The sequence below is a fragment of the Calidris pugnax genome, unplaced genomic scaffold (assembly GCF_001431845.1).
Source record: "Calidris pugnax isolate Ruff unplaced genomic scaffold, ASM143184v1 scaffold26, whole genome shotgun sequence".
Taxonomy (NCBI): Eukaryota; Metazoa; Chordata; class Aves; order Charadriiformes; family Scolopacidae; genus Calidris; species Calidris pugnax.
The window spans coordinates 42,330-70,027 of NW_015090765.1; the positions used below are offsets into that span (position 1 = coordinate 42,330).

General features: G+C 49.1%; 1 protein-coding gene across 1 annotated transcript; it reads right to left on the reverse strand.

Moving 5' to 3' along the window:
• Positions 1 to 447: 447 nt before the first annotated feature.
• Positions 448 to 20,397, reverse strand: NRIP3 (nuclear receptor interacting protein 3). The gene is made up of 7 exons (XM_014966437.1): positions 19,969 to 20,397; positions 12,269 to 12,448; positions 11,381 to 11,463; positions 7,338 to 7,477; positions 6,907 to 6,959; positions 4,449 to 4,546; positions 448 to 2,752 (listed from the first exon to the last, which is right to left on the reverse strand). Exons 1-7 carry the CDS (start codon positions 20,140 to 20,142, stop codon positions 2,737 to 2,739), a joined length of 744 nt encoding a protein of 247 aa, XP_014821923.1. The 5' UTR covers positions 20,143 to 20,397; the 3' UTR covers positions 448 to 2,736.
• Between the last annotated feature and the right edge of the window lie 7,301 nt (positions 20,398 to 27,698).

The window sequence follows — 27,698 nt, forward strand, 5'->3', positions numbered from 1 at the left end:
GGATGCATGATTTAGCTGTCTTTTGCTCCGATTGCTTTCTTTACTAACTTCATTAAGTTTACAAAGTCTCCTTCACGTTCCCCTGCACTGGCTGGCTCTGCCCCAACGAGCTAGCCAAGCACAGCAGAAACAAACTCACCTTTCCAAAGGGTAAGACTCCAAGAGGCACAAGCTGGGTCCCACACCTCCTTTGGAAGGGAGATGCACAGCAACAGAAGGTGGGATTTTCAAATGCTCCCGTTTTACCACAAGTGCTGCATGCCATTTAGCCTGCCTGGTTATCACATCTCTGCTGCTGCTCTCCGTGCAGCCCCGTAGCAATTCCCAACACAATCACAGAGGTGTCGTGGAGTCCCATCAGGGTAAAGACTGAAATGAACTCCTGCTCTCAGGAGAGAAGTGCACTGAAAACAAATAAAAGTGGCGTATCCAGGGCACAGGCAAATAAACAGCATAAACAGGTAAACTTTATTTAGATTTAATTTTGACATTGAGCACAGAAATAAGCACAGAAAGAAAGAAGTACCAAAATACCAAACTCATAGCATATAAAATAATCCAATATATTTCATGTTTAGTCAAATATTTCTACAACACATTGGTGGGATTTCCCTGGGCAACCCAGCCCTGTAAATATATATATATATATATAGCTGCATTATATAAAATACTATATGTAGAGAAAGCACTGAAACTTACCACCAAAATAGAAAATAGCTCAAAATACGGAGAGTTCAGACTTTCTAGTCATACCCAGTATTGAAAAGAGGTTCAAACCTACTGCAGGAGATAGAGCTCCAGCTGAGATGCCACGGCAGGCATGAGATGGGGTTACTTTGCTGGCCAAAGCTAGCAGGAGCCTGGCTCACGGGACAAGCTCCAAACCTGAGCCCATGGTCATGAAGTGACAAGAGCTACTGGTCTGAGCCCAGGACTGTTGGGACATCACCTGAATGGACATGCCAGTGACGATGTTGGTGCTTGTGGCTGACGGGGTGCACCGCTGGATGCCTGGGAGAGCGGTGTGATAATGTCCACAGGGAGGCTTAAGCACATGAGCAGCAGCTTGGACCCCCGTAGAAGACCCCACAGCCCATCTGACCCGATGGGCCAAAGGGTTTTTCCTAAGTAAGAGCTTCTGGAGCAGCACTCCCACCCGTATGGCACACAGGAGTGTGGGGATTTGGCTGCAATGGGACTGGCCATCGGCAGATGCACATGACAAGGGTATTGTTCTTAATTTTCAAGGTCTCTCTTCACAGATGACAGTAATTAGTTCCCTGGAGGTGTTCAAAAGACCCAACCCAAAAGAGGGTTGATGTAGTGCTGGGAGGTATGGTTTAGTGATGGTGATGCTCCTTGTTTGTTGTGGGGTGTCTATTTTTGTCAGTCAGGTTGACGGTTGGACAAGATGATCTTTAAGGTCCCTTCCAACCTAGAAGATTCTGTGATTCTGTGATTAGCTTTTAAAAAATCTAGAAAGCTACTTTTGTATGAGGCCAGCCCCCCCCCCATGCAATACCACCCCTTTGTTCTGGTTTGAAGCGAGCAGCGCATGAAGCAGCAACCCTGCTGCTGCAGGACAGGAACACCAAATGAAGAGCTTGTCCTGGCAAAAGCTCCCACCTACCCTGAGGGTGATCAAGGTTAGTGTTGTACGTGACATCCCAGGCAATTTGTAAATAGATATAAAAAATATGGCATTTCTGACAGCAAGACTGAAGTCCAGCTGGAGTCGATAACCCACACCAGCGCGTAGCCCCGGTGCTGCTGGTGCTTCAGGCTGGGAGCTGGGTGGGCAGGTGGAGGCACCAGTCCCAGGGGCAGGGGAGAACAGAGGGCACATTGGGGCCGTTTGGTTCCTGATGATACACAAATGAGGTTCTGGATCTGCTGCCTCCAGACAACATACTTTTGTGCTTGTTTTGTTGCTTGTTGGCTCAACACAATGATTGATTTTCCCGACTACTCCCAGTAGGAAGGCAGCCGAGTCCTCCCTGGAGGATCCCTCCTCGGGGGGTTTCGAGCCCCAGTGAGGCAGCACCACGATGGGCTGCCCCTGTGCCAGCACCAAACCCACGGTAAGCTGGGGGCTGCAGGAGATCACCCCAGGAGCCCTCCCAAACCCCCTTTCTATGTTTCTGCCACGCCACTGCAGGGAAGCCCATAACCCGTTAATAATTTTTATAATTGCTCTTTCTCATCAAGCCAGCAGTTGCATCCCTAACTACACGGCAACGATGCTATGCTAATAGGATGAGCTATAATTCCTGGGTGGTATTAGCATTGTTATTTTACTCTGAGTAACCTCCTGGTAATGGCCATTCGAATGTGGCAATATCAATTAAGTGAATATAAATGCATAGCCCCTGGAAAAATCATTAATACAAATTTCATTCTGATAGCCTCTAATCACAGCTAAATACAATTACTCATACGAGGCCACTATAAAAAGTATTTTTCTCATCAGAAGAAATTCATGAGGTTTTCCCAACTGTTTGTAATAAAGAGGACACTATATAGAAAAGTCCAGAAAATAAGCACACATTTGTTTCTCAAAACCCATAGATAAACATGACAATATCTCTAAATTACTGGCTACTGAACAGGATTTCATTTAGCTCTACTCAAACTGTAGCCTAGTATAGATGTTTTCAAAGCAGCGTGTTGCTGTTTCATCTGGAACAGCTGCACAGGATTTCTTTGATGTCAAGCTCTTTGCGTTTCAATTCCTCTTTATGCCTCCGAACTGCTGAAACAGGAAGGAAAAAACATTCAATAAAAGAGGTGTTTTTTATGGAGGCGGGGGTGGGGGGGGGAGAAGGGGGGAAAGAAGCAATATTTGGCCTTGAATGCGGTACCAAGAAATAATTCATCTCTGCAGTGGCGACAGAACCGCACTCTGCCTCTTGCAGTTTCAAAGGAGAGAGGGAAAACATGCTGTGGTTTTGTGCTGTATCAGGTGCTCCCTGGGCTCCTCGCTGGCAGAACCTGTGGCCAACAGCCATCCTGGGTGTCCACGCAGCGGGTGGGTGCCCTGAGGACACAGTGGGTGGACGTGCACCCTCATCCTGACTCCCTGCACCGGGCCAGCCCTCGTGTACTCCCCCCACAAGGAGCATAAATACAATGAGCCAAGGAAAGTCTGCTCCTTCCTTGCTCTCACCCAGGCTCCTCGACCTCGGCGGTGCCCAGCACAGCAGGCTCCACCTGTACGATGGCTGCAAGATGTCCAAAATGACTGTGGCTGGTCACAGCAAGGCAGCTACAGAAGGTGCTGCCCTACACCATTCACCAAAGATGCTTTGCTTATGCAGTAAGCTCATGTTTTTTAGATGGCCGTGTCCCCAGCACCCATTGCTGAGCAGCCACAAGTGCTGCCTGTGAAGCCAGAGAGGCACGTTAAGTGCAAATCCCACTCTCAGGTGCCTGCTGGTTTCATAAGTCAGGGACAGGAGCCAGTGATATGTCTCTTTTTCACAGTCCTCAGCAAGGAGGAGCCCCACACAGCAACTGGAAGGAGGGGAATGGCCCTGCCTGTCTGCCAGCACAAGCTACACACATTGAGGAGGTACCAGAGTGGACAGCACAGATTTCTCTTTCCATAGGGTGATAAGGCTGAAAAAGTCCGGGAGCAGCAGGCAGGAGGGCAGCTGGGGAGAAATGGCAATGTCGTTATCTGCAGGCAGGATCTCTCTCTCTCTCCTGCACTTTGCAAAACATTCATGTGGGTTTATTTGCCTTGCTTCGTAAATATTTTCCAGAAAAAGGTTTGTTTGGGAACACTCTCAAAGCAGCACTAAAGGAGTCTTCCTAGTGACCTTCAAAAAGTACATTTCCTAAGGCATTTTCCTGGGCATGTCTTTTCAGACACACACCACATCCCCGCTTTGCTGTACAGTCCTTACTGGGAAAGAAAAAAATAATAAAAGGCAGCAAAAGCTGAAAAAGGCTGCTGAAAAATCCAGAGCCTGTGTTTCAAAAGTCATTGAGCACACACAGCTCACCTCCCCAGCCAACTTCTTTCCATAGGGTGATAAGGCTGAAAAAGTCCGGGAGCAGCAGGCAGGAGGGCAGCTGGGGAGAAATGGCAATGTCGTTATCTGCAGGCAGGATCTCTCTCTCTCTCCTGCACTTTGCAAAACATTCATGTGGGTTTATTTGCCTTGCTTCGTAAATATTTTCCAGAAAAAGGTTTGTTTGGGAACACTCTCAAAGCAGCACTAAAGGAGTCTTCCTAGTGACCTTCAAAAAGTACATTTCCTAAGGCATTTTCCTGGGCATGTCTTTTCAGACACACACCACATCCCCGCTTTGCTGTACAGTCCTTACTGGGAAAGAAAAAAATAATAAAAGGCAGCAAAAGCTGAAAAAGGCTGCTGAAAAATCCAGAGCCTGTGTTTCAAAAGTCATTGAGCACACACAGCTCACCTCCCCAGCCAACTTACTGCTCTCCTGCCGCGGCGCTGCCACTGCCCACAAACGGGATTTCTTCCCTGTCCATCTTCCCCAGCACGAGGTGGTGCTTCTCCATGTTTATGATACACTGTAGAGAATAAACGCCTTGAGGTAAGAGGGAAAACTGCAATCCACAGTGGTCCCAGCTCCCCCAGTGTGGGTAAAAGCCCTGCTGGGAAACCCTTACCTTCAGAGATTTCAGCGTCTGCAGCCCAAAGGAGAAGGGTCTCTCATTGTCTTCTGAAAAATAGGAACATTCAGATTTATACATTCAAAATGTTCTCCCATGCTTTTTTCTCAGTGACTCCATCCTTCCTTCACGGCTGCTCTGCTAAACAGAACCCTGTTTGTAAAGGGACCGAGTTATTCTGGAGGGGAACGTGACCAAAGAAGCGCAGGTAGATGTGCCTGCAGGAAGACACTGTGGTCGCTCCATCAGCACAGCAGACCACAGCCCTGCTGAACTTATCCTCCCTCCCTCCCTCTGAAGGGCCAACCAGGGACTTTTGCTGCAGAAAATCAGTATTTCTGGTTTAATTTCATTTTTTTCCCCTGGGGTAGGAGGGAGTAGAGCCCCAACCCGCACACAGAGGAGCAGAGGAGCAGACCCACACTCACCCACGACGAAGGCAGAGCACTCCACGGGGACTGCTCCCACTGTGAGGGCCAGGCACTCGATCTGGCCGATCGCCTTCACCTTGGATGGCAGTGAAACCATCTCGTCTTCACCGGGGAGTGCTTTGAGATGCTCCTTTAACCTGCACGTTGAAAACACTTCTGACATGAAAACGGCCACGGTTCGGCTGCTCCAGCAAGGAGCAAATGGCATTTGGAGAGTACTTACACTGTAAGTGCTCTCAGCTTGCTGGCATTATCACTCTGTTATTGGAAAAGTGCTTTCTTGACAGGTTTTCTGTGCTGCTCTGCATACAGCCAGCAGTCTGCACCCACGCCACACCATAGCACAACCCACCATGCAGCCCTGGGGCACCATCAGCCCTTGTCCAAGGAGAGCTCCTTACTGGATTTTGCATTTTACCCAAGGAATCTTTTTTCCTACATTTCCTCAAGACTTGGGGAAGCTGCTGATTTAAAATTACCTCTAATGCAGTGTGGGTGTAAGGAAGAGATACTCCAGCTCCCACCAGCGGAGCCACTGACACCACGTCCCCATGTCTCACCGTCAGGGCAGCACGCCCAGTCCACCCAGGGTGCTGCTGCTGGGTTTATTCAGAGAAAATGGGAACAGATCAATCACATCCAGCCCAAGAAAAGGGAAGGAGCGTCAGCGATATCTCAGATACAGTCGTTTCTTCTATCCGCCCCCCATGAGCTAGTCTGACAACGCTGATTAATTATTTAGCTTCAGTTTCTCTTTTAAACGGAATGAGAATCTGATGGAAAGGCAGTTTGAGGTGAGGATCTCTCCCTCGGATGAAAGCTGTGTCACTTTCAGCTATTTGAGGTACCTTTGTGCTAAGCTGCATTGCAGCAGTGCATGTGTGTGTGTGTGTGTCTGTCTGTCCATCCATCCTGGAGGGGACCAGCCCCCCATCACAGGCAGAGGCCCAGGACTGAGACAGGGGTTGCCCACGCTGTTAAACACAGGTACAAGGACCAGGAGAGGGAGCAGACAGAAGGACCTGGATCACCTTTGCCACGTCCCTTAAGGACTGGCCTTAAAAATGCTGGCAGGAACATATCAAGAGGAAGTTTGCAAGCTCCTTGGCCCTGAGACTGGTTGGAGTGGGTTTTGTTTGAGTGCAACCAGCTCCAACAGCTTCTCTATCCACTTAAGGGAAGATGTGGTCTTTGGCTGTGGTCTCTGTTGTCCCCTATTTGTTCCCACCACAGGGCACAGGTTGTGGTGCTGGAGCCAGGAGCTCACCAGAGCTGAGATACAGCTGGAGATGGCTTCTTGCTCTGGCACCCACTGACCCAGACAGTTTTCCCAGGGCTACAATGTGTGTGTGTGTGGTTGGAAAGGGGTGGAGGGGGTGTGTACAGAGAAAAGCCACCTTTAAGGAAACACTTTTCCATAGCTGAGCCTGACCCAAGGACAGACAGATAGGACATGGGCAATGCCTGGCTGAAAGATAGTCAGGAAACTGCAGTGAGGTGAGGAGAACCACTGATGCATGATACAGTGACACATCTCAGAGGTGGGTTTGAAAGCAGAAAGTCCCCAGCAGGCTGCAGTGACCAGAGCTGCTCACATAACTGTTACACCTCTGAGGGGCATTTCCTAGAATCACAGAATGGTTAGAGTTGGAAGGGACCTCAAAGATCATCTAGTTCCAGCCTCCCTGCCATGGGCAGGGACACCTCCCACTGAACTAGGATGCTCTAAATTAGAGAATAAATGCCTTGAGGTAAGAGGGAAAACTGCAATCCACAGTGGTCCCAGCTCCCCCAGTGTGGGTAAAAGCCCTGCTGGGAAACCCTTACCTTCAGAGATTTCAGCGTCTGCAGCCCAAAGGAGAAGGGTCTCTCATTGTCTTCTGAAAAATAGGAACATTCAGATTTATACATTCAAAATGTTCTCCCATGCTTTTTTCTCAGTGACTCCATCCTTCCTTCACGGCTGCTCTGCTAAACAGAACCCTGTTTGTAAAGGGACCGAGTTATTCTGGAGGGGAACGTGACCAAAGAAGCGCAGGTAGATGTGCCTGCAGGAAGACACTGTGGTCGCTCCATCAGCACAGCAGACCACAGCCCTGCTGAACTTATCCTCCCTCCCTCCCTCTGAAGGGCCAACCAGGGACTTTTGCTGCAGAAAATCAGTATTTCTGGTTTAATTTCATTTTTTTCCCCTGGGGTAGGAGGGAGTAGAGCCCCAACCCGCAGGCAGAGGAGCAGAGGAGCAGACCCACACTCACCCACGACGAAGGCAGAGCACTCCACGGGGACTGCTCCCACTGTGAGGGCCAGGCACTCGATCTGGCCGATCGCCTTCACCTTGGATGGCAGTGAAACCATCTCGTCTTCACCGGGGAGTGCTTTGAGATGCTCCTTTAACCTGCATGTTGAAAACACTTCTGACATGAAAACGGCCACGGTTCGGCTGCTCCAGCAAGGAGCAAATGGCATTTGGAGAGTACTTACACTGTAAGTGCTCTCAGCTTGCTGGCATTATCACTCTGTTATTGGAAAAGTGCTTTCTTGACAGGTTTTCTGTGCTGCTCTGCATACAGCCAGCAGTCTGCACCCACGCCACACCATAGCACAACCCACCATGCAGCCCTGGGGCACCATCAGCCCTTGTCCAAGGAGAGCTCCTTACTGGATTTTGCATTTTACCTAAGGAATCTTTTTTTCCTGCATTTACTCAAGACTTGGGGAAGCTGCTGATCTAAAATTACTCCTAATGCAGTGTGGGTGTAAGGAAGAGATAACTCCAGCTCACACCAGCGGAGCCACTGACACCACGTCCCCGTGTCTCACCGTCAGGGCAGCACGCCCAGTCCACCCAGGATGCTGCTGCTGGGTTTATTCAGAGAAAATGGGAACAGATCAATCACATCCAGCCCAAGAAAAGAGAAGGTGTGTCAGCGATATCTCAGATACAGTCATTTCTTCTATTCACCCCCCATGAGCTAGTCTGACAATGCTGATTAATTATTTAGCTTCAGTTTCTCTTTTAAACGGAATGAGAATCTGATGGAAAGGCAGTTTGAGGTGAGGATCTCTCCCTCGGATGAAAGCTGTATCACTTTCAGCTATTTGAGGTACCTTTCTGCTAAGCTGCATTGCAGCAGTGCATGTGTGTGTGTGTCTGTGTGTCTGTCCATCCATCCAACTCCAGCTCACACCAGCGGAGCCACTGACACCACGTCCCCGTGTCTCACCGTCAGGGCAGCACGCCCAGTCCACCCAGGGTGCTGCTGCTGGGTTTATTCAGAGAAAATGGGAACAGATCAATCACATCCAGCCCAAGAAAAGGGAAGGAGCGTCAGCGATATCTCAGATACAGTCGTTTCTTCTATCCGCCCCCCATGAGCTAGTCTGACAACGCTGATTAATTATTTAGCTTCAGTTTCTCTTTTAAACGGAATGAGAATCTGATGGAAAGGCAGTTTGAGGTGAGGATCTCTCCCTCGGATGAAAGCTGTGTCACTTTCAGCTATTTGAGGTACCTTTGTGCTAAGCTGCATTGCAGCAGTGCATGTGTGTGTGTGTCTGTGTGTCTGTCCATCCATCCTGGAGAGGTCCAGTCCCCCCTCACAGGCAGAGCCCCAGGACTGAGACAGGGATTGCCCACGCTGTTAAACACAGGTACAAGGACCAGGAGAGGGAGCAGACAGAAGGACCTGGATCACCTTTGCCACGTCCCTTAAGGACTGGCCTTAAAAATGCTGGCAGGAACATATCAAGAGGAAGTTTGCAAGCTCCTTGGCCCTGAGACTGGTTGGAGTGGGTTTTGTTTGAGTGCAACCAGCTCCAACAGCTTCTCTATCCACTTAAGGGAAGATGTGGTCTTTGGCTGTGGTCTCTGTTGTCCCCTATTTGTTCCCACCACAGGGCACAGGTTGTGGTGCTGGAGCCAGGAGCTCACCAGAGCTGAGATACAGCTGGAGATGGCTTCTTGCTCTGGCACCCACTGACCCAGACAGTTTTCCCAGGGCTACAATGTGTGTGTGTGTGGTTGGAAAGGGGTGGAGGGGGTGTGTACAGAGAAAAGCCACCTTTAAGGAAGCACTTTTCCATAGCTGAGCCTGACCCAAGGACAGACAGATAGGACATGGGCAATGCCTGGCTGAAAGATAGTCAGGAAACTGCAGTGAGGTGAGGAGAACCACTGATGCATGATACAGTGACACATCTCAGAGGTGGGTTTGAAAGCAGAAAGTCCCCAGCAGGCTGCAGTGACCAGAGCTGCTCACATAACTGTTACACCTCTGAGGGGCATTTCCTAGAATCACAGAATGGTTAGAGTTGGAACATGGGCAATGCCTGGCTGAAAGATAGTCAGGAAACTGCAGTGAGGTGAGGAGAACCACTGATGCATGATACAGTGACACATCTCAGAGGTGGGTTTGAAAGCAGAAAGTCCCCAGCAGGCTGCAGTGACCAGAGCTGCTCACATAACTGTTACACCTCTGAGGGGCATTTCCTAGAATCACAGAATGGTTAGAGTTGGAAGGGACCTCAAAGATCATCTAGTTCCAGCCTCCCTGCCATGGGCAGGGACACCTCCCACTGAACTAGGATGCTCTAAATCCCATCCAACATGGCCTTAAAGACTCCCAGGAATGGGACCTCCATGACATCTCTGGGCAGCCTGTTCCAGTGCCTCACCACCATTACAACAAAGAATTTCTCCCTAATATCTAATCCGTATTCCTTACCCTGCAGCAACCTGCAAGCTACCCCCACCTTTTTCCTTTTCTTACCCTGCAGCAACCTGCAAGCTACCCCCACCTTTTTCCTTAGAGGTGAGGGAAAGAGCTTGAAGAGCACCATGACAAGATGCAAAAAGATTCTTTTTTTAAAAATGAGAGGAATTGAGCCTGTGTGTTGAGCACACACATGCTGCTTTTAGGCACTGAGCCCCCAGAGACCTGAGCAGCAGAGCCTGTCCCCAGAGCTGCTGAGCCTCAGCTGTGGGCAGCAGCACCCAGCACAGCACACTGCAGGCCCCCTCCTGCTCCGACAGGAACACGAGTGAAATCACCTCACACGCCTCTTCCCTGCTGCTTCCCAGGGCTGGATTTAAACAAAACTTGTGTTTTATCGTTGCCACACGCCCTGGACTGCTTTGAAGTAAAACATCCTGGAGCAGTGCCTGCCTGTCGCAGGGGACCTACCACAGCAACAGCAAAGCGAGCCAGGCATCAAAGCCCTGCTTTTAACCTGCTTTGTTAATCTGGCTTCAGCTTCTGCTGCAAACCCAAACAGCAAAGGAGCTGGGGGAAGCTGCCTGCTGTCACAGAGCATCGCTGTGCGGCTCAGACACGTCGAGCAACCATTACAGAGCACCTTGCAAGATGAGGCCCCTCCGAATGCATTGCCATCAGCCTAAGCCAGGCTGAGCAGTGCCACAGTTTGGGACAGGTTTGTAGTAAGCACAGCCACCTTCCAGCCTCTAAACACCCTTGTGCAAAGTAATTACTGTCTGGACAGAAAACAGGCACCATTCATTGAGGGCCATGCGGTAGTAGGAGTGCAACTGCAATTGGTTTTTGTGTAATCGCTGCAAGTTGGTGATAAAAAGCAATGAATCCAATTAATAAAATGAATAAAAAGCAATTAATCCAATGAATAAAATGAATAAAAAGCAATTAATCCAATTAATAAAGTGCCAACATCTCCTTGATGCCCCGTGAGGCGATGCCTGATCCTGCTCCTTAGAGATCAACGGGAGCTTTGCTGCAAATGGCTGGCAGTCAGCTCCTCCAACACTACATAAATACATTTCCTTTCCCTTCAATCGGGAGAAATCTGTTATTGGGAGTATCATCAGAATCCACATTTCAAGCATATACATGTACACAGCTGCTTTACACCCGGTGCTGGGGCCAGCACTGCTGGAGCCACCACCGGGAGCGGGGACTTGAGGGATGGTCTGGGCTGACCCAGCCCCATGCCTGCCCCAGGGACACAGAGGGCCAGGGTTAGGGGGTGGTTTCAGCTATTTCATGAGGTCCTGAGTGACAAGCAGGCAGGCATTGAAAAAATTACAAATGCATCCAACCCTCAGAAGGGGTTTACTCCAAGGTTGGTACAAGTGCCATTCTGTTTCAGCTCCCTGCAAGGACATTTAAGAATAAGTCAGGATTTGGTTGTAAGAGGAGGGTCTTGCCCAGGCACAGCCCAAAGGTCTCCCATCACTGGCATGAGAGAAGCCCCAGCCCCAGGAGCACTGCCTGTGCTGCTGGGTGCCATGAGTTCCCACAAAACAAACCCCCAGCTGGATATTTACCCTAGCCTGTCCAGGCAGGCAGAAGACATGAGGTTGTGCTGTGAGCCGGTGTCCACCACGGCGTTCAGCTCCTTCCCCGCACACTGCAAGAGCAAGCAGAGATGGGAGATGATGTGTGGGATGAGCACGGAGTGTCCAGGGTCTCTGCTCCACACAGGCTGGTCCCCACCAAAATGCCACCCTCTCCCAGCTCCACTGCATGCTCAGTGCCTGCAGGGTATTGCCTTCCCCACCCCAGGCACCCAAGAGTTGGCTTTTGAGCTGTTTTTTCAATAAGGTGGTTGGTGCTGCAAAACAACATGGTCCATGCTCAGTGTCCACAGGGTATTGCCTCCCCCACCCCAGGCACCCAAGAGTTGGCTTTTGAGCTGTTTTTTCAATAAGGTGGTTGGTGCTGCAAAACAACATGGTCCTGAGCCCTTCCTGGCAGCATTTGCCCCTGCAGAGAGAAGAAAGGACAGCCCCAGGCAGGAGGGAATGTTGTGGAGAGCACACATTTTTCATAAAGAACATGGGGGTAAGGAGGAGAAATGTGAAATTACTCTTGGGGAAAGAAAAGAGGGATGACACTTGATAGGCTATGAGCACAGGGATATCACCATAGATAATTACTCCCTGGCGTTTCAGCATGCTGTCCCAGCCTGGCTGCTCCCTCTGCCCTGATGCCCAAGGGAAGGCATCCATTAGACCAGTTTTCTCTGTGATAACCAGGTGGGAATCCATGCCACAGCATCCCTGAGCTGCAGAGGGAGAGCATCCCCACAGCTGTACCAGCCCCTGTGGAGAGCAACCCGAATCAGGAAACACAGAGAACAAGAACCCAGCTTGAGGCTGTCAGAAATAATATATGGGGGAAAAAAGACCAGAAAGCTTGGGAAGGACTATTACCTGGCATCTCACCACTATGAGCTCCTCGTCCTCTGTTTTCCCTGAGCTTCCCAGTTTGGTTTGATTCAGCTTGTTGGTCTGCGCTGAGATATCACCCTTCAGAGCCCAGCTGCCTCGGCTGCCTCGTAATTTTGATAAATTTGTCTCCATCAGGCGCTTCTGCAGGATATTATGTGGTTGCTTTAAGAAGAAACACACAAGGAAGAGCAGGGTGAAGTCAGAGGAAAGCCATGAAGTGACCTGTGTCACCAGCCTGCTTGTGGTGCCCGCTGGCCAGCGCTGCTCTTGCAGGAGGGATGCCCCCAAAGTCTCACTCTTCCCAATTCCCAGACTACACGTACTCTTCCTAGCTTACATCTATTTGAGCTCCTGCCAGCTCAGGCTTACCCAGCTTTGACTAGAGAGAACTACTTTGTATTTGGAAAGGGAATAATTCTTTTAAAATATTAAGTGGAATATTAATATTAAGCGGAATTTGGAGGGATGCCTTTCTTTTTCCAAACTCAAGTTCAAGATTTGATTTCACATTGGGATCAAAACAAGTCAGGCTTTTCCAAGCTGGTGTTTCAGCTTTAATTGCCTGCAGCTGTTGGTAAAGATATTGGGAATTCTGCAGTGATGCGAAAAGTTAAGAGATAACAAATTACCTTTCCAATTACATGCACCACCAAAGTATGAGAAAGGAGTATGGACTTACAGAACGGACGCTGATGCTTTTGCTGAGCACTGGCATTGCTGGCATAGGAAATACCTGTGCCCAGCCTCTACCTGTGGCAATGCTCTTTGCATGAAACAATGCCAGATTTAAGAAGCTGATTTGGGTGTCCGTGTGTTTGCTCTTAAAGGTTCAAGTGAACCAGGCACAACTGCAAGAAGAGGGCTATAGGTGATGTCTATTGTCAGACCTGGTCTGGCCTTTAGATTGGAATTTAATCTAAAATTGCCCTGCATCTCTCTTCCCTCCACATTTGTATTTGGCTGCTAAGGGTGAGTATGTGGGACCAGTGCTGGGTGCCATGCTGCAGGAAGGAAAGGAGAGGAAGAGGTAAGATTATCTGATGTAGGTAGGTATTCTCCTGGGAACCCCCAACGCTTTGTGCGGCAGCTTCTCTCTTTCTCTGTCATTTCCATTTGCTCTGCAAGAAGCATGTTGCCTCTCAAAATCTCCTCCAACTGCTTTCCCAAAAGCCTTTTTATGTTTAATGTTCATCACGGATGGATGCACATACTCTGCTGGAGGTGAAATGACTCTGCTTGATTATCTGCTCATTTCTCTGCCTGGCTCATCTCCCCCAACATTACTGCCCTTTCCTTCTGATTTAAATTTGTCCACAGTGAGACCTTCTTACTGGCTTATTCCTGAATTTTTGCATTCATATTAAATATGCCTGTGTGCCCGCAGAGACATCTGAACCAGCAAACCTCCTCATCCCGAGGGAATTTCAATGGGATCAGGGTAAGGTCTGAAAACCTCGAGCCGTGGTTCCCCAAGTTGGCCAGAGCGCACCCTCATGAGCCTTGTCTTTAAAATAATCTGTGCAGCATGTTAAATAACAGCACTTACAAAAAGCTAATGCAACTTGGCATCATCCTAAAATAACTGCAGCCACGTTAGTGCTTCAGATCCTGCTGTAGGCTTAACACAGGCCTTTAAACTGGACCTGACTGATGAGATCGGGTAGACACAGCCCACACCAGTGGTCACCGGGACACGCAATCTCCTTTTCTCCCCCACTTTTCACTGTTCTTACTTCTGCATACGACCTGCAACTTGAAAGAAAATAAAATTTCATGACCATTTTGGGCTGCAGGTGCTATGCCTGACCAGCACACTAGAGAGCATGTCCTGTGTAAAGATAACAGAGCCATGCTCTAGGCGACAGGGAGAAATCAGATCTGACATTGGGCTGCCTCCCTCACACACAAAAAGTAACAAAGCTCCAGTGCTGCTCTGGTGACCAGTGCCTTCCCAGTGAGACTGAACTGCAGAAACTACTATTACTTAACTAGATTAAAGGCAGGCACACTGGCTCCACTAGTAATGGACCATGTGCTGAGGGATGAGCGAATCAGTTTGGAAATGAGAGCTCTATTACATGAGGCAGAAGCTGTAGGTGCACAACCAACACTGCCATCACCTCCAAGGCTCCTCAATCTGAGCAAAAACGCAAGCCAGGGTTTGCTGACAGTGAATGGCACGTCCTTCTTACCCTACATGTACCCATCTTCACATCATACAAAAAAGAATGAGGGGATAGGGAACTGGAGAAGTAGATGGGTGAAGTTCCCAGCTGGCCAGAAGACAGGCGGTCACGCAGTGGTCACTTCCTCATGCATGGCCCCGCTCAGCTAGGACTGAGAGAAATTTCTGCATGGCATCATGCAGGACAATCTGGGTGCTCTTCTGATCTGCCTGGCCTCAATCACTTTGCCAAATACCTTTGAAAGAACAGGCTGGAGAAGAACGACTCACCGGCACACTCATCATTGTTTTTTTAACTGTCACCTACTCTTGATTTAAACCTAAATTTTTTTTACTACAAGTTCTCCTATGGATTGTTAACCAGTAACATATCTGGGTTTTCTCAGGCCCTGGTTTTATGAGACCTATATGGGATCCACCACCGAAAGGAAAAAAAATCCAGCCCTCGGTGAACACAATTTACCACCACAAACGGGACTGCTTGTTGTTGACGCTTGCTCTTCTGAAAGCTGCAGCAAATCCTGCCTTCAGGGGGAAAAATATTGCTTATGCTGCGCCCCAGTACAGAAATAATCTAGTAAGAGGGGGCTGAAAAGGTTCCCTGCGGCACCATCCTGTCTCAGGCTATTAATTAATTTGCTTTAACTTGTATTTCCCTTGACTCCCATGTGCAACAGAGTGAGGGATGTTAGTCACAAAGATGACTCAAGTGATGGATACATACTTGGTAAACAGATAATGTGCCAGGGGACATTTGCAAATGCATATTTTTCTGGAAAACTGCAAGGAGACCATGGCTGGGAGGGAGGGAGAGGAGGAAAACCTCCCTGTGACAGCAGTGGGGAAGGCAGCCGTGTTCTCCCTCCAGCACGTGTCAGCAGCACAGCCAGGACCAGTGTTGGAAGTAACCCACGTTATCTGATGCTGTCTTTCTATGCATCACACAAAACTGTTGAAAGTTTTATAAAAGCATGAAATGTTACATACCTCTGTCTAAGTGCAAGAACTGTTACTTCTTAATATCTTTCAGCACAATACAAATACAAAACAGGAATTTTTTTTCAGAAGGTGTCTCCCTTTCCACACCTGAGACCTTGCAACAACCTACAATCCCTTTAAAAAGTCACAGTAGAAACCTAAAAGAACTGAGTGGAGACACCAGCTATTGCCGAACCCATTTACCATCATCTGTCAAAACAGATAAATAACTCCATCCAGTTTTGCTCCTCTCTAATTTATAAATCAGCACATCACTGCAGCTTGCAGTATTCATCTCTCTGGCAGGTTTCCCACTATTTTGGCTTCTAGATGTGGGGATAACAAGACCTGTCAACAATGGTTTCACCCAGGTGCAGGTGAAAGTCAGGGAAGATGCTAGCTTCTCCCTTCCCCAAACCCGTCGCAGGAGGTCTGCCCTCTCTTCTGCACCTAGACAACAGAAAAAAAACCCAAGAAGTTTTAACACACCAGCAGAGCTCATTCCAGGTAATAATACATTTCTCTCTTCTTCTCATCCTTCATCCAAATTCACCTCTTGGACCAGCTGCCTGTGCTCGCCTGCCCTTCTTGCAGGGGGATGAGGTGGGACAAGAGATGCCCCCTGCTCTCCCCAGGTGCCAGGCAGTGGCCAGGTCTCTGACCAAGCCGGTGCACGTAACATGGAAGTTTTTTGCATTCCAAGCAAGACACAACAAACTCTGGGGATTGCACAGTGGGACAGAAGGGAAAAACTGAATGTGCTGCAATTAACTGCAGCTACAGGAGCAGGGGATGGGGCTACGGGGGCACCCAGAGCTGTGCTGAGACCTCTGCGCCCAGAGGAGGTCCTGAGGGAGAAATGCCTTTTGATGTTGTTGTCATTTCTTACTATTTATAACTTTGTCCCCTGTCTTATGAAGCGATGCAGGACTGTTTCAGGCAAAGCCCCCTCCAAACCAGTCCAGCGGCTCTGGGGGCAAGAGCGAAGTGCCAGAGCACAAGGAAGATCTGCCAAGGGGCAGCACACAGTGCCCAAGTCAGGCAGGGGCTCACAGTCACAGTGTTGGGAAGCCCAAACCCCAGCTAACGACCTTCTCCTGCCAATTCTCTGGGCTTTGGGGAGGAGGCTAATAGTGAGGCATTCAAACAAAACCATTTCTGCTCTGTATATCCAGCCCTACGTTTGCTATGATATAGTTTGGTCTTATGGTAGACCAAAAAAAAAGTGGAATACATAAAGGGAGTGAGGAAGTGGAAGAGCTCAGTCCAACCCAGAATAATCACAGAATCTTCTAGGTTGGAAGGGACCTTAAAGATCATCTTGTCCAACTGTCAACCTGACTGACAAAAAACACACAACAAACAAGAAGCATCACCATCACTAAACCATACCTCCCAGCACTACACCAACCTGTCTTTTGAACACCTCCAGGGATGGGGCCTCAACCACCTCCCTGGGCAGCCCATTCCAATGCCTGAGAACCCTTTCCGTGAAAAAATTTTTCCTAATATCCAGCCTGAACCTCCCCTGGCGTCACTTGAGGCCATTTCCTCTCGTCCTGTCGCCTGTGACTTGGGAGAAGAGACCGACCCCCATCTCTCTACATCCTCCTTTCAGGGAGTTGGAGAGAGCAATAAGGTCTCCCCTCAGCCTCCTCTTCTCCAGGCTGAATAACCCCAGCTCCCTCAGCCTCTCCTCATAAGACTTGTGCTCCAGACCCCTCACCAGCTTTGTTGCCCTTCTCTGGACCCGCTCCAGCACCTCAATGTCTTTTTTATGGTAGGGGGCCCAAAACTGGACACAGTACTCGAGGTGAGGCCTCACCAGTGCCGAGTACAGGGGGACAATCACCTCTTGGGCCCTACTCCCCACACTGTTCCTGATAAAACTGAAAAACATCAGAGGCTTAACTTAGATAATTACAACAAGTGTTTATCCAGCCTGGCTGTACCGGGCACCACCAGGAGAGATGCTGCAGGAGCGAAGTAACAACACATGAGCTGGGGGACACCAGCACACCCGCCCTGGTCACCCGCTGCCACCTCGCTGTGCGCAGCACCCCCTGCACTGTGGCCAAAAGGAAGGGGATTTCTCCCCAAAGTCGGAGTGGTCGCTGCCAGCTGTCACCTTGACAAACAGGGTCTGTCCTCACCACCTGTCCCCATCTCCTGGGGAACTGTTACCTTCCCTCTTCTCCTGCCGCGGCCGCTGGAAAACCCCTGCAGGGAAACCCTGCATTAATAACACCAGTCACGTCAAAAGCCCTTCCACCCACGTCACCACAGCTGTCATGCAGCTTTAGACATGAAAATGTGCTGCTTTGTTAGAAAGTGTGCAGTTATTCACAAGAAAGGTGTGCAAATGCCCTGGGCAAAGACCCCTGATGCCCTGGGCCTCCTGACCATGCTGCTCAGCCCCTCTGGTCCCGGAGCTCCCGGTTTAGGGCCATGCCAAGGTAGGGTCCCACATTTCAGAGGCTTCTGGTGCTTCTCCAGGCTCAGAGACACACAATCTCCTGCTCCTCCTGGGGACATCTTGTGACAACTCACAACTCTTGTGACATCCAGGTAGCCCACAGCACCGTGGAGACACGGTGAGTCCTTTTGATCTGCCATCTCGGCCACACACAGGATGAGGGTGGCAGTGCCACCAGCATCGCTTTGCTACCACACAACCCACTGTAGCAACTCTGAAATTCACTGCATCTTCTCTGGGGCCATGGGAACAGGCCTGAGCACGTGCCAGTGCTGTCACTTTGGGGACTCCCGGTACGTCCCATGGGGCAGGAGGCTGTGGCCAAGGTCAGCCCTGGCCACATGTGCCCATTGCACCATCACCCCTCACTGTGGCACGGAACAAGGGGTTTTGCAGTGGGGTGGCCCATACCAGCTCAGTTCTCACCCCATCCCTTGCCCAGAGACCCACCACAGCCAGGGTAGCCTCTGCCGTGCCGCATCTCCTTTTTGTCCTTGGAGGGAACCAGGGGTTGTGGACCTCCCCAGGACTTCAGGACATCCCTGAGGAGAGCCCTGCCATGCAGACCCTCCTCCCAGGGCCTGTGGGTGCAGCAGGGACGATGCTGCAGCCATTGCTCAGCTAGTGCAGGCACAGGAACAGGGAGGAAACCTTGGTTGACATTTCTGTGACCAGGGCCTGTGGCAAGGAGCCCCACGCTCTGCACTGGGGCCAAACCTGGTCCTCGCTGCTGCAGGGACAAGGACTTCAGTGCTCAATGCCCCTGACTCCTGCTACGTGTTGCCTCTCTTGTCTGGGCAGAGAAGAAAAGCCTTGTCATCAGGGTCTCCGCCCCGCACACCCTGGGTCACTGAGCCATGGCACGTTATTCAGACTCTGCAGATAATAGTGATAACACCATCATGCTCTGAAAAGCACTTTATAGCTCCCTGATGGAGAGCTGCCCTTCAATGGTGACCAGGAAAGCTCCTTCTAAATGTTGCCCTGGGCAGGAGCTTCACTATCTACAACTGAAAAACATTTGGGATAGCAAAAAAAAATCACTTCCACGCGCACTGCAGAGAACAGCCAACTCATTCCACTTATATCAGCCAGGCAGAGCCAAGCCTAATCCATCTGAGCAGGAACACTGACAGAACAAAACTACTCCTCTAAAAATAAAACTATTCACTTTTTCAGTGAACCTGTATCAAACAATGATAAAAGCAAATATTGTATGTTACAAGGTGCAAGTATTTTGCAACAATTGGGGTAAAAAAAGTAAAGGAGCTTTCCTTGATTTCTGGATATTGTTGTCTAAATTTTGCTCCTTACATCAGAAATCTTGATATTACATTTAAGTATCATTTCCCATTAAAGAAAGCTGAAACATGTGTACAAATTAGTATTTAGAAATGCTCTCCAGCCCCTGGACATGGTGAAGAATATTGTATGTCAGCTACAGGATCACATGGATCATTGCATATGTAAATATTTCATATCTAGAACTATGTAGCTTCATTTAAAAAAAAACAACAACATATACACATAAGTCTTTACCAAAGTATAATCTTGGCAGATTTATGTTTTCATGTACTAGTGACTTCACTTTACTGAATGTTTTATGATTGTATGTTGTGCGCGTATATGCACACAGGAAAACATATGTGTATATATGTGTGTAATATATGAAGCCATTTTGATTGATTCAGAGAGCATTTTTGTACTGAAGACAGTATCCTTTTTTTCTGATATTCATGGAAATAGAAAAAGAAAAAGAAAAAAGAAAAAAAAAAAAAAACCCAAACAACCAAACAGCTTTTTAGAGCTGAGTGCCAGATGTCTGAAAGCACCCATGAGCAAAAAGCAATCCTGGTAATAACTAGCATTGTATTTCCACTCTCTTCCTTTTACATACAAAAGCCCTCATTTTTATACCAATTTCTACAAGCAACTAACTTCTCCTCCTAAGAGAAAAATGGCATGAAGAAAAAAAAAAAAAAAAAAAATAGACACTACCAGTTTTTCTTAAGTCTCTCTCCAATAAACACAATAAAGCCTTACAGTATCTTTTGAAGTCCCCAGCTTCTTCAGCCCATCCAGAGGGAGGAGATCCGCAGAATCCTTGTGAATAAACTGAACCGCCTGCTTCATCCTCCTCTGCTGGCGGAGAGACGCCGCTTCCCTGATCTCCACTTCTTTTCGACTCGGCTCCGTCAGGATACCTGAATAAAACATCTTTCCACCCTCCTACGGCTCCCTTCTCCCCGAGATGCACCTCCTGGAGAGATGGAGTCGGGGACCAGCTCTGTCGCCGGCGCTTTATAAGCGGAGCCTTGGTGACGTTTGGAGACCGGCAGGTACTCCAGCCGGCGTCGCCGAGTGAAGGAGGGGTTGGGCACATCCCAATACGTTGCACAAACAACGGCGGGTGAGCTCAGGCTCAGTCGAAGGGAATACACCAGTGCTTGTCCCTCCTCGCCCCCTCTCCTGAAAGCAAGATTAGCCCCAGGCATCCCATGGCTCTCCAAAGCCCCTCGGCAGCCTCACGGGCAGAAAAGAGAGTGACGGAGCACCGTGCACGGTGCTCCGTCACTCTCTTTTCTGCCCGTGAGGCTGCCGAGGGGCTTTGGAGAGCTGCAAACAGCCCTGGGAGGCAGCACACCTCCCAGCTGATCTCTGCAGGGCACAGCTGTTTTTTTGGCCTGGATAAGGAATCTGAAGTGTCACCGCAGGTGATGGCTGCTCAGCATCTATGTGGTCCTGGATGCTGCTGCCCCACAGGGCTGGGGTGATGGAGCCCCACATGGACTGAGTAACCAGCCACGCTGAGGTTTTGCCCAGGGTTGGTGGGGTTAGGCCGGGCTCTGGATGCCACCAGCCTCACCAAAGCATCACAGCCACTGATCTGCATTGTCCCTGTCTACTCAAGCCTCCGTGAAGGGTAAGGACCGTCACAAAAAGTGACAGTGTCCCAGCCAAACTGGGGCACTCTGAATGGGGTTTTACACTGGGTTTCTATACCCATCAAATCATAGAATCATGGAATGGTTTGGGTTGGAAGGGACCTCAAAGATCATCGAGTTCCAACCCCCCTGCCCTGGGCAGGGACACCTCCCACTAAAGCAGGTTGCTCAAGGCCCCATCCAGCCTGGGCTTGGGCACCTCCAGGGATGGGGCAGCCACAACTTCCCTGGGCAACCTGTTCCAGTGTCTCACCACCCTGGAACAAATGTTTAGGTACAGCATGATTTGACTAATCACTAGCATCTCCAATACTGATTAGTAATCAGAGTAAAACTTTGCAAAGCAACTATATTTTTGCAGCATTCTTGCTGCTTGATCCAGACATCCTTGGAGTCAGTCTTGCTATAGTTACTTATCTCTGAAGCTAGACGATGCTGGGAGGGTTTCAAAGACAAGTTAGAGGGGCTGGGATGCTGGCGTTGCCTGTGTTGTCCTGGGGTATTCTTCATGGGCTTCCAAGAAGAAAAGTCCTTATTTCTGGGGGTGGGCTGTCCTTTAGTTTGTTTCACTTAAGCATGATCAATACCAAAGTTTCCAGTAAAATTCTACTACCTCATTACATTACAGTGTATAACATGAACTAATACACACTAACAAAATTAATACACTTTCCTACTATAAAGACTGATTGATATAATGGTTAGAGAAGGAAATTTTCCCTACAGGACTCACAGCGCATATGCATTTCTTTCACTACAACAATGAGTTTTCAAATAATAGATCATCTCTCACCAGACAGAAACACTTCCCCCCCCCCGACTTTCTGCAGCACTGCTTGGGCAGCAGGAACTCACCTGAACCTTCCACTTTCAAAGTAATTTGCTGTAAGGAACAGGTGACGAGAAAATGCATCTCTGCCTCAGGAGAGACAGTACGGATCCAGCAACACCCCACATGGGTCTGGCTCTTGGTAAGCTAACAGACACCTTTGATGAGCTAGATAAAGCACAAGAATCACAGAATCACAGAATCTTCTAGGTTGGAAGGCACTTCAAAGATCATCTTGTCCAACCGTCAACCTGACTGACAAAAACAGACACCCACACAACAAACAAGAAGCATCATCATCACTAAACCAGACCTCCCAGCACTACATCAACCTGTCTTTTGAACACCTCCAGGGATGGGGCCTCAACCACCTCCCTGGGCAGCCCAGAGCTTAGACCAGGGTTTGTGCCAAGCCTGACTTCCAGGTCACTCCTAACTTTCGGGAAGAGCCAGGGTGCTGACCCCATTCACTCAGCCCAGACCAACTTTCTGCTCACCAAAATGCCATCAGCCTTTCGCCAGTTTCAGGGAAACACTTCTGTCTCTGGCAGGAAAGGGATGGGGGACGAGGAAGAATACCTCAGAAAGATACCCAAAGCAATGTAGGGGAGAGAGGAAAAAGAAGACTTCTCCTGAAAGCAGCCAGGGAAAGACATTCCCTTTGCAGCAACTGAGATATAATGGGGAAAAAAAATAAATACAAATAAAAGTAATGAAAATGCCAAGCAGGCAGAGTTGCTTTAAACCACATTCCTCTTTCTTCCTGCAGAGCATCCCACTCCTCTGCAGGCTGTGGTGAAGCCCTGAGCAGGGAAGGAGCCAGGCAGGATCCAGCCCTGGGCAGCTGTGAGCTGCAGCCAGCCCCAACATCACGGGACCAACTGTCTACCTCTTTATCTTGGCACATTTTAAACATAAAGCTTAGGCTCTGAAGGCTGACAGCAGCCCCCTTGCAGTGGTGCCCACACCACTGGCACCCCCCAGCCCCCTCTCCTCACACGGGGAATGATGCTGACACCCAGCAGGGCTGATGCCAGCTGCTGCGGTGATGCCAAAGGGGCAAACTGACACATCTGAGCTCTGCAGCCACGGCCAGACTGTGTATGTTCAGCCCCTCCTCATATGACCTAGGAGAGAGAAGAAAAAAAGGAAAAAAAAGAGAGCGCAGAACACAATAAAGCACCAGCCCATTATATCACAGCCTCACGTAAAGGCCGTTACGCATGAGCCAGCCCGAGCTGGGTGAATGTATCAGTGTGCAGAGGGATAACACAGCTGACAGGCTGAAGGGGGACATAATTTTTTTCTCCCCACACCAACCTGGCTCATGACACGACAGGACCATTGTTCCACTTCAGGCAAACGTGCCCAGGAGGATAAAAAGCACCTTATTTTTTCACCATGGGAGCTATTTGGCACTTATCCAACGGATTTAATAAAGACACACGACTACATCCGCACTCTCCCAAAGGCAAGGAAGCACAGAAGAAAGCAGAAGGACTGCCACTGAAAGCAGGAGACAAATTTTTAACTTAAAAGCTCTGTGGAGGAGCAGCGCTCTGCCTGGCATACTGGCAAATGCCCAGTCAGCTCTGGCTTAGAGCAAGAAGAATAAAGCTGCAAGAGCAGGTAGAGCACGAAAAGCCTCCTCACCCTACAGCTCCAAGACTGCAGCCTGTGCTTTAATTCAGCAAACAAGCATTTTGTCTAAGCCCTGCAATTGCCCTTCTGCTTTAAGTTATAAATGCACCTTGTGCCAGCAGATCAGAAGAAAATCTGCCCTGTGCTCAGGAGTAATAAATAAGACAAGGTCCCTAATTACCCTCTTGATTTTTAATCCTGGGAAAGAGAGATGTGGGAGGAGCAGTAAATCATCTGACCAAATTACTCAGGATCCACACTGAAACGGGGGCTCAGTTTGGATACTTTGAACCCAGAAGTAAATTTCCAATTTGGTTGGTTGGTTGCGATCGAGGGGGGATTGCTCCCTCACCCCTGCCCCCTAAGCCCACCTCGACTTCATGGTGGTGTCTCTAAGTAGGGGCAGATTTCAGAACAATTCCCATCCGCTCGCTGGATGTCTGTGCATGACCATTGCCCCTCACTCAAGAAGACAGGCCTGTGCATGACCATTGCCCCTCACTCAAGAAAAGCTCCAAGGAACAAAAAACCCCACCTTTCTTGCTCCTTCCTGGCTCCAGAGCAGCAGACACGTTTCTCTGCAAAGCACAACATCAAGGTTGGTGTCAAAAAGAGGGTTTGCAAGGCTGTCTCTGAGAAAACCCCACCAGCCTGAGGGTCCTGCCTCTGCTAGAAAGCCATGGTGCCCGATGCCCGTTGCTGCCAGCACAGACAGGCACAAGCTGGAGGCAACATGTGCCCAAGACCAGGGGCAGATGGCCCCAGCAAAGCTGCCACGTGTTTGAAGCAGGCCTTGCCCTGCGCCCAGGGCATCTGTTGGCCCAGCAAAGCAGAAGACAGAGGTGCTTTTGTCCTCAGTTTCCAAACCGACTGCTAAGAGAAAACAAAGGGAAATGCTGCTCTCCTTGGCTTTTCCAACATTCCCTGGGGAAGGCAGCACCCAACAGCAGTACAAGGATCCTTGGAGGGGAAGGAGAGGACAAGCGGCCCTCAGGAGCTTATTAGCCACCCTACTTGGAAGACAAAGAGCACAGGTCCTGCCTGCAAACACAATTGGCTTTACACAGGGTGTAAACTGACTGAGCTAAACCCCAGCAATTTTATATGCCCATTTACAGCTGATTTATACTGGCTTAGTATCCAGTCGTGCTTGCAGCTTAATCAGCATAAGGGAAGAAGAGCTGTGGAGTTTCGTTCACACCCCCATTTCATCTCTTCTCCTGACGAAAAGGAAAGAAGCAGCAGGCAAAGCAGGAAGTGGGTCGGTCCTTTTTATTTTTTTTTCTTTTCTTTGATTTCTCATCTTTCCTTAAAAAGAAGAGATGCAGAGATGCCCCAGAAAACTCAGAGTGGTATAATTTAACAGAAACAGAAGCAGCAGCAGGCAAGAGTCCCAGAAAGAATAATTTACCCCAGCACAAAGAAAAAAATTTAGAGAAAGACTCAGTTTCCAGAGGGAAGAGTGCAAAGAGCTCAAGAAAATAAAAGCAAAATAACTGATGTAGAAAAATAAGGGTTTTTGTCCATCAGTGCAGGATATGTAAGGGTCAGCTCTAGCACACTCAGGCAAATAACTGGAATAATTTGGAAACTAGAAAACAGTCTTTTCCTCAAAAGGTTGGATACAAAAATCCATTGAGCTTCTTAATCATCATTTGTAGCAAGACAAAGAGTATGGATAGAGCTGGAGAAATCCTATAACATACAAAGGTAGAATCAGGTTGAGATTCTCAAGAATTGTGGCCCATTTTGCACAGTAACTCCACACCTCTGTGTTTCCAGTACTGACCAAGAGAAAGGACCTCCTGGGCTGGGATACCCAGCCCCATCACAAGCACAAAGACTTCATGGAGTCAACTATTCTCGGGGTAGGTCTCCCCATGTACCCTGGGTACAGCTCCAACCTCCTTTCCTCCTGTGTGAGTTCTCTGTGGTGCACGAGCTGGTGGCAGCAGGGACAGAGCAGAGGCACTGATGCCAGTAGGAGAGGAATCAAATGTTGTGCAGCTTCTCACAGGAGACTGAACTGAGTTTATCTGTCTAGTTCACTTCATACACAGAGACACCAGGTGGATGCTAGTTTCAGGAACATAAAAACTGCACATGTCAAAACAATAGATTAAAATGGCAAGTCTTGCAAGAACTTCCTTACCTTTATTTTTCTTGTTTTAAAGAGGTTGAAGCACTTCTAAAAAAAAAAAAAGCACAGTGAAACAAATGGTATGCTTCCTAGCATCTTCTACCAGGTACCTCAGTGACAGCCAACTCCTGGCTACGAGCTATTTGTGGCTGGTAGAACACAAGAGCAGGTCCTGCCTCTAGAGCTTGCAAAGCCTTGTTGGTAACTGCTGCATGGGGGAAAATGGGCTGAACCCCTTTCCAGGTCCCACGTGAGCCAGGGAAGAAGCTGTGGGGGATTTGGGATGGAGTGCCAAAGGGAACAGGAGAAGCTGGCAGGTGACTTGCTAAGCACTGGGGAAGGGATGAGGGGACAGTAAACACGGGTGCTGGTGTGGGGGACAGAAAGCCTGGCCTCCCCTTCCACATCATGGAACTGGCAGGAACAAGCACAGCCCTTAAAGGGGGTAACCGTGGCTGTTGTGCATTGAACTGCACTGCTCCTGTTCACAACTGGGGGAGAACAGGGCTGATTGTGCCCCCAGCATCGCTCACTGGCTGCTTTCCTCCAAGACAAGGTCCAAGCACACCTCAGAAGGTGCTGCTGCTACGCAACCGGCTGCACACACAAGCATAGACACGGCCACTGGGTCTTTCAGAGCTTTCCATGGAGCTGAAGGCACCAGGGAAATTTCCTCTCAAGCAAAAAGACTAATTCATCTCTCTCTCCCCAAATGTCCCTTGCATGGCTTTCGTCAGGAGCCCCACCTGGGCAGGTGGGCAGGAAATGGTGTACACAGAGGGCAGGTGACATTTCTCCCTGGTATGTATTACACTAAGCTCTGTTTATTTTGTGCAATAATAAGATTATTCCCAGTATAAAATTTCCAAAAATGATTAATTTTAAGAAACATTAATACATGCTAGTTCTCACCTTCCCACATGTATGCTAGAGCTGAGCTGCAAATATTTATTTTGAGTAAGCTACACATATATTCAAAGTGCCAACCATAACTACATCATTCAGACTCTCCAAAACCTCAGGGGATTTCACTTCCCCTCCTGTACTGCAAAAGGCAGCTTGTGTGCTGAAGGCTTCCTCTGCTCCTGGGGCATTCCATGCCGTAAATTTTACATTCAGGTCATTAAAGATATAGGAGGGATCTTGTTAAGGCTAAAACAGCGCGAGTTATTTCATGCTACACAAACACAATTTTCTCGCTCCTTTTCTAACTTTCCTGACGTCTGACACCCGGAGACCAAGGAGCACGGGAGCTGGGCATGCAGGAATGCCGCTGCTGCTCCAGATTTCTGAGCTCTGAAAGGCAGGAGGAAGAGGGCGCTGCTCTTCTTCACATTGGGTCCTACGCCAGTCCAGCAGGAGATGCTCCCTATTGCTCCCCAAAAAGCTCAGGGTTGGTGGGATGAGATGCTGGCTCTGAGGGGTAGGAGAGGGCACTGAGACACAAAGGCTCCCAGCTGGATTCTGCATTTACAACCAATGTGGTTGGGATGCCCCTGGCTCACTCTAGAGTCAATGAAAGACGTGCAACAGCTAGGTTCAGAGCATCTTCACAGACCCCAGCTCAGAGCACCTGGACAAAGGACAGCTTGACAACAAACTGCGAAACAGAGCTTCAGGTGGTACCTAAGGGTGCCCAGGTGGCCAAGAAAGCCAATGGCATTCTGGCTTGTATCAAAAATAGTGTGACCAGCAGAAGTAGGGAGGTGATTGTCCCCCTGTACTCGGCACTGGGGAGGCCACACCTCGAGTATTGTGTCCAGTTTTGGGCACCTCAATCCAAGAGAGATATCGAGGTGCTGGAGCGAGTGCAGAGGAGGGCAACGAAGCTGGTGAGGGGGGTGGAGAACAAATCATATGAGGAGCAGCTGAGGGAGTTGGGAATGTTTAGTATGAGGAAGAGGAGGCTGAGGGGAGACCTCATCACTCTCTACAACTACTTGAAAGGACACTGTAGAGAGGTTGGTGCTGGTCTCTTCTCACAGGTAATTAGTGACAGAACGAGAGGGAACGGCTTCAAGCTCCAACAGGGGAGGTTTAGATTGAACATTAGGAAGGAATTTTTCACCGAAAGAGTGATGGGGCATTGGAACAGGCTGCCCAGGGAGGTGGTGGAGTCACCATCCCTGGCTGTGTTTAAGGGAAGTTTAGATGCAGTGCTAAGGGACATGGTGTAGGGGAGGACTTTGTAGAGTAGGGGAGATGGTTGGACTCGATG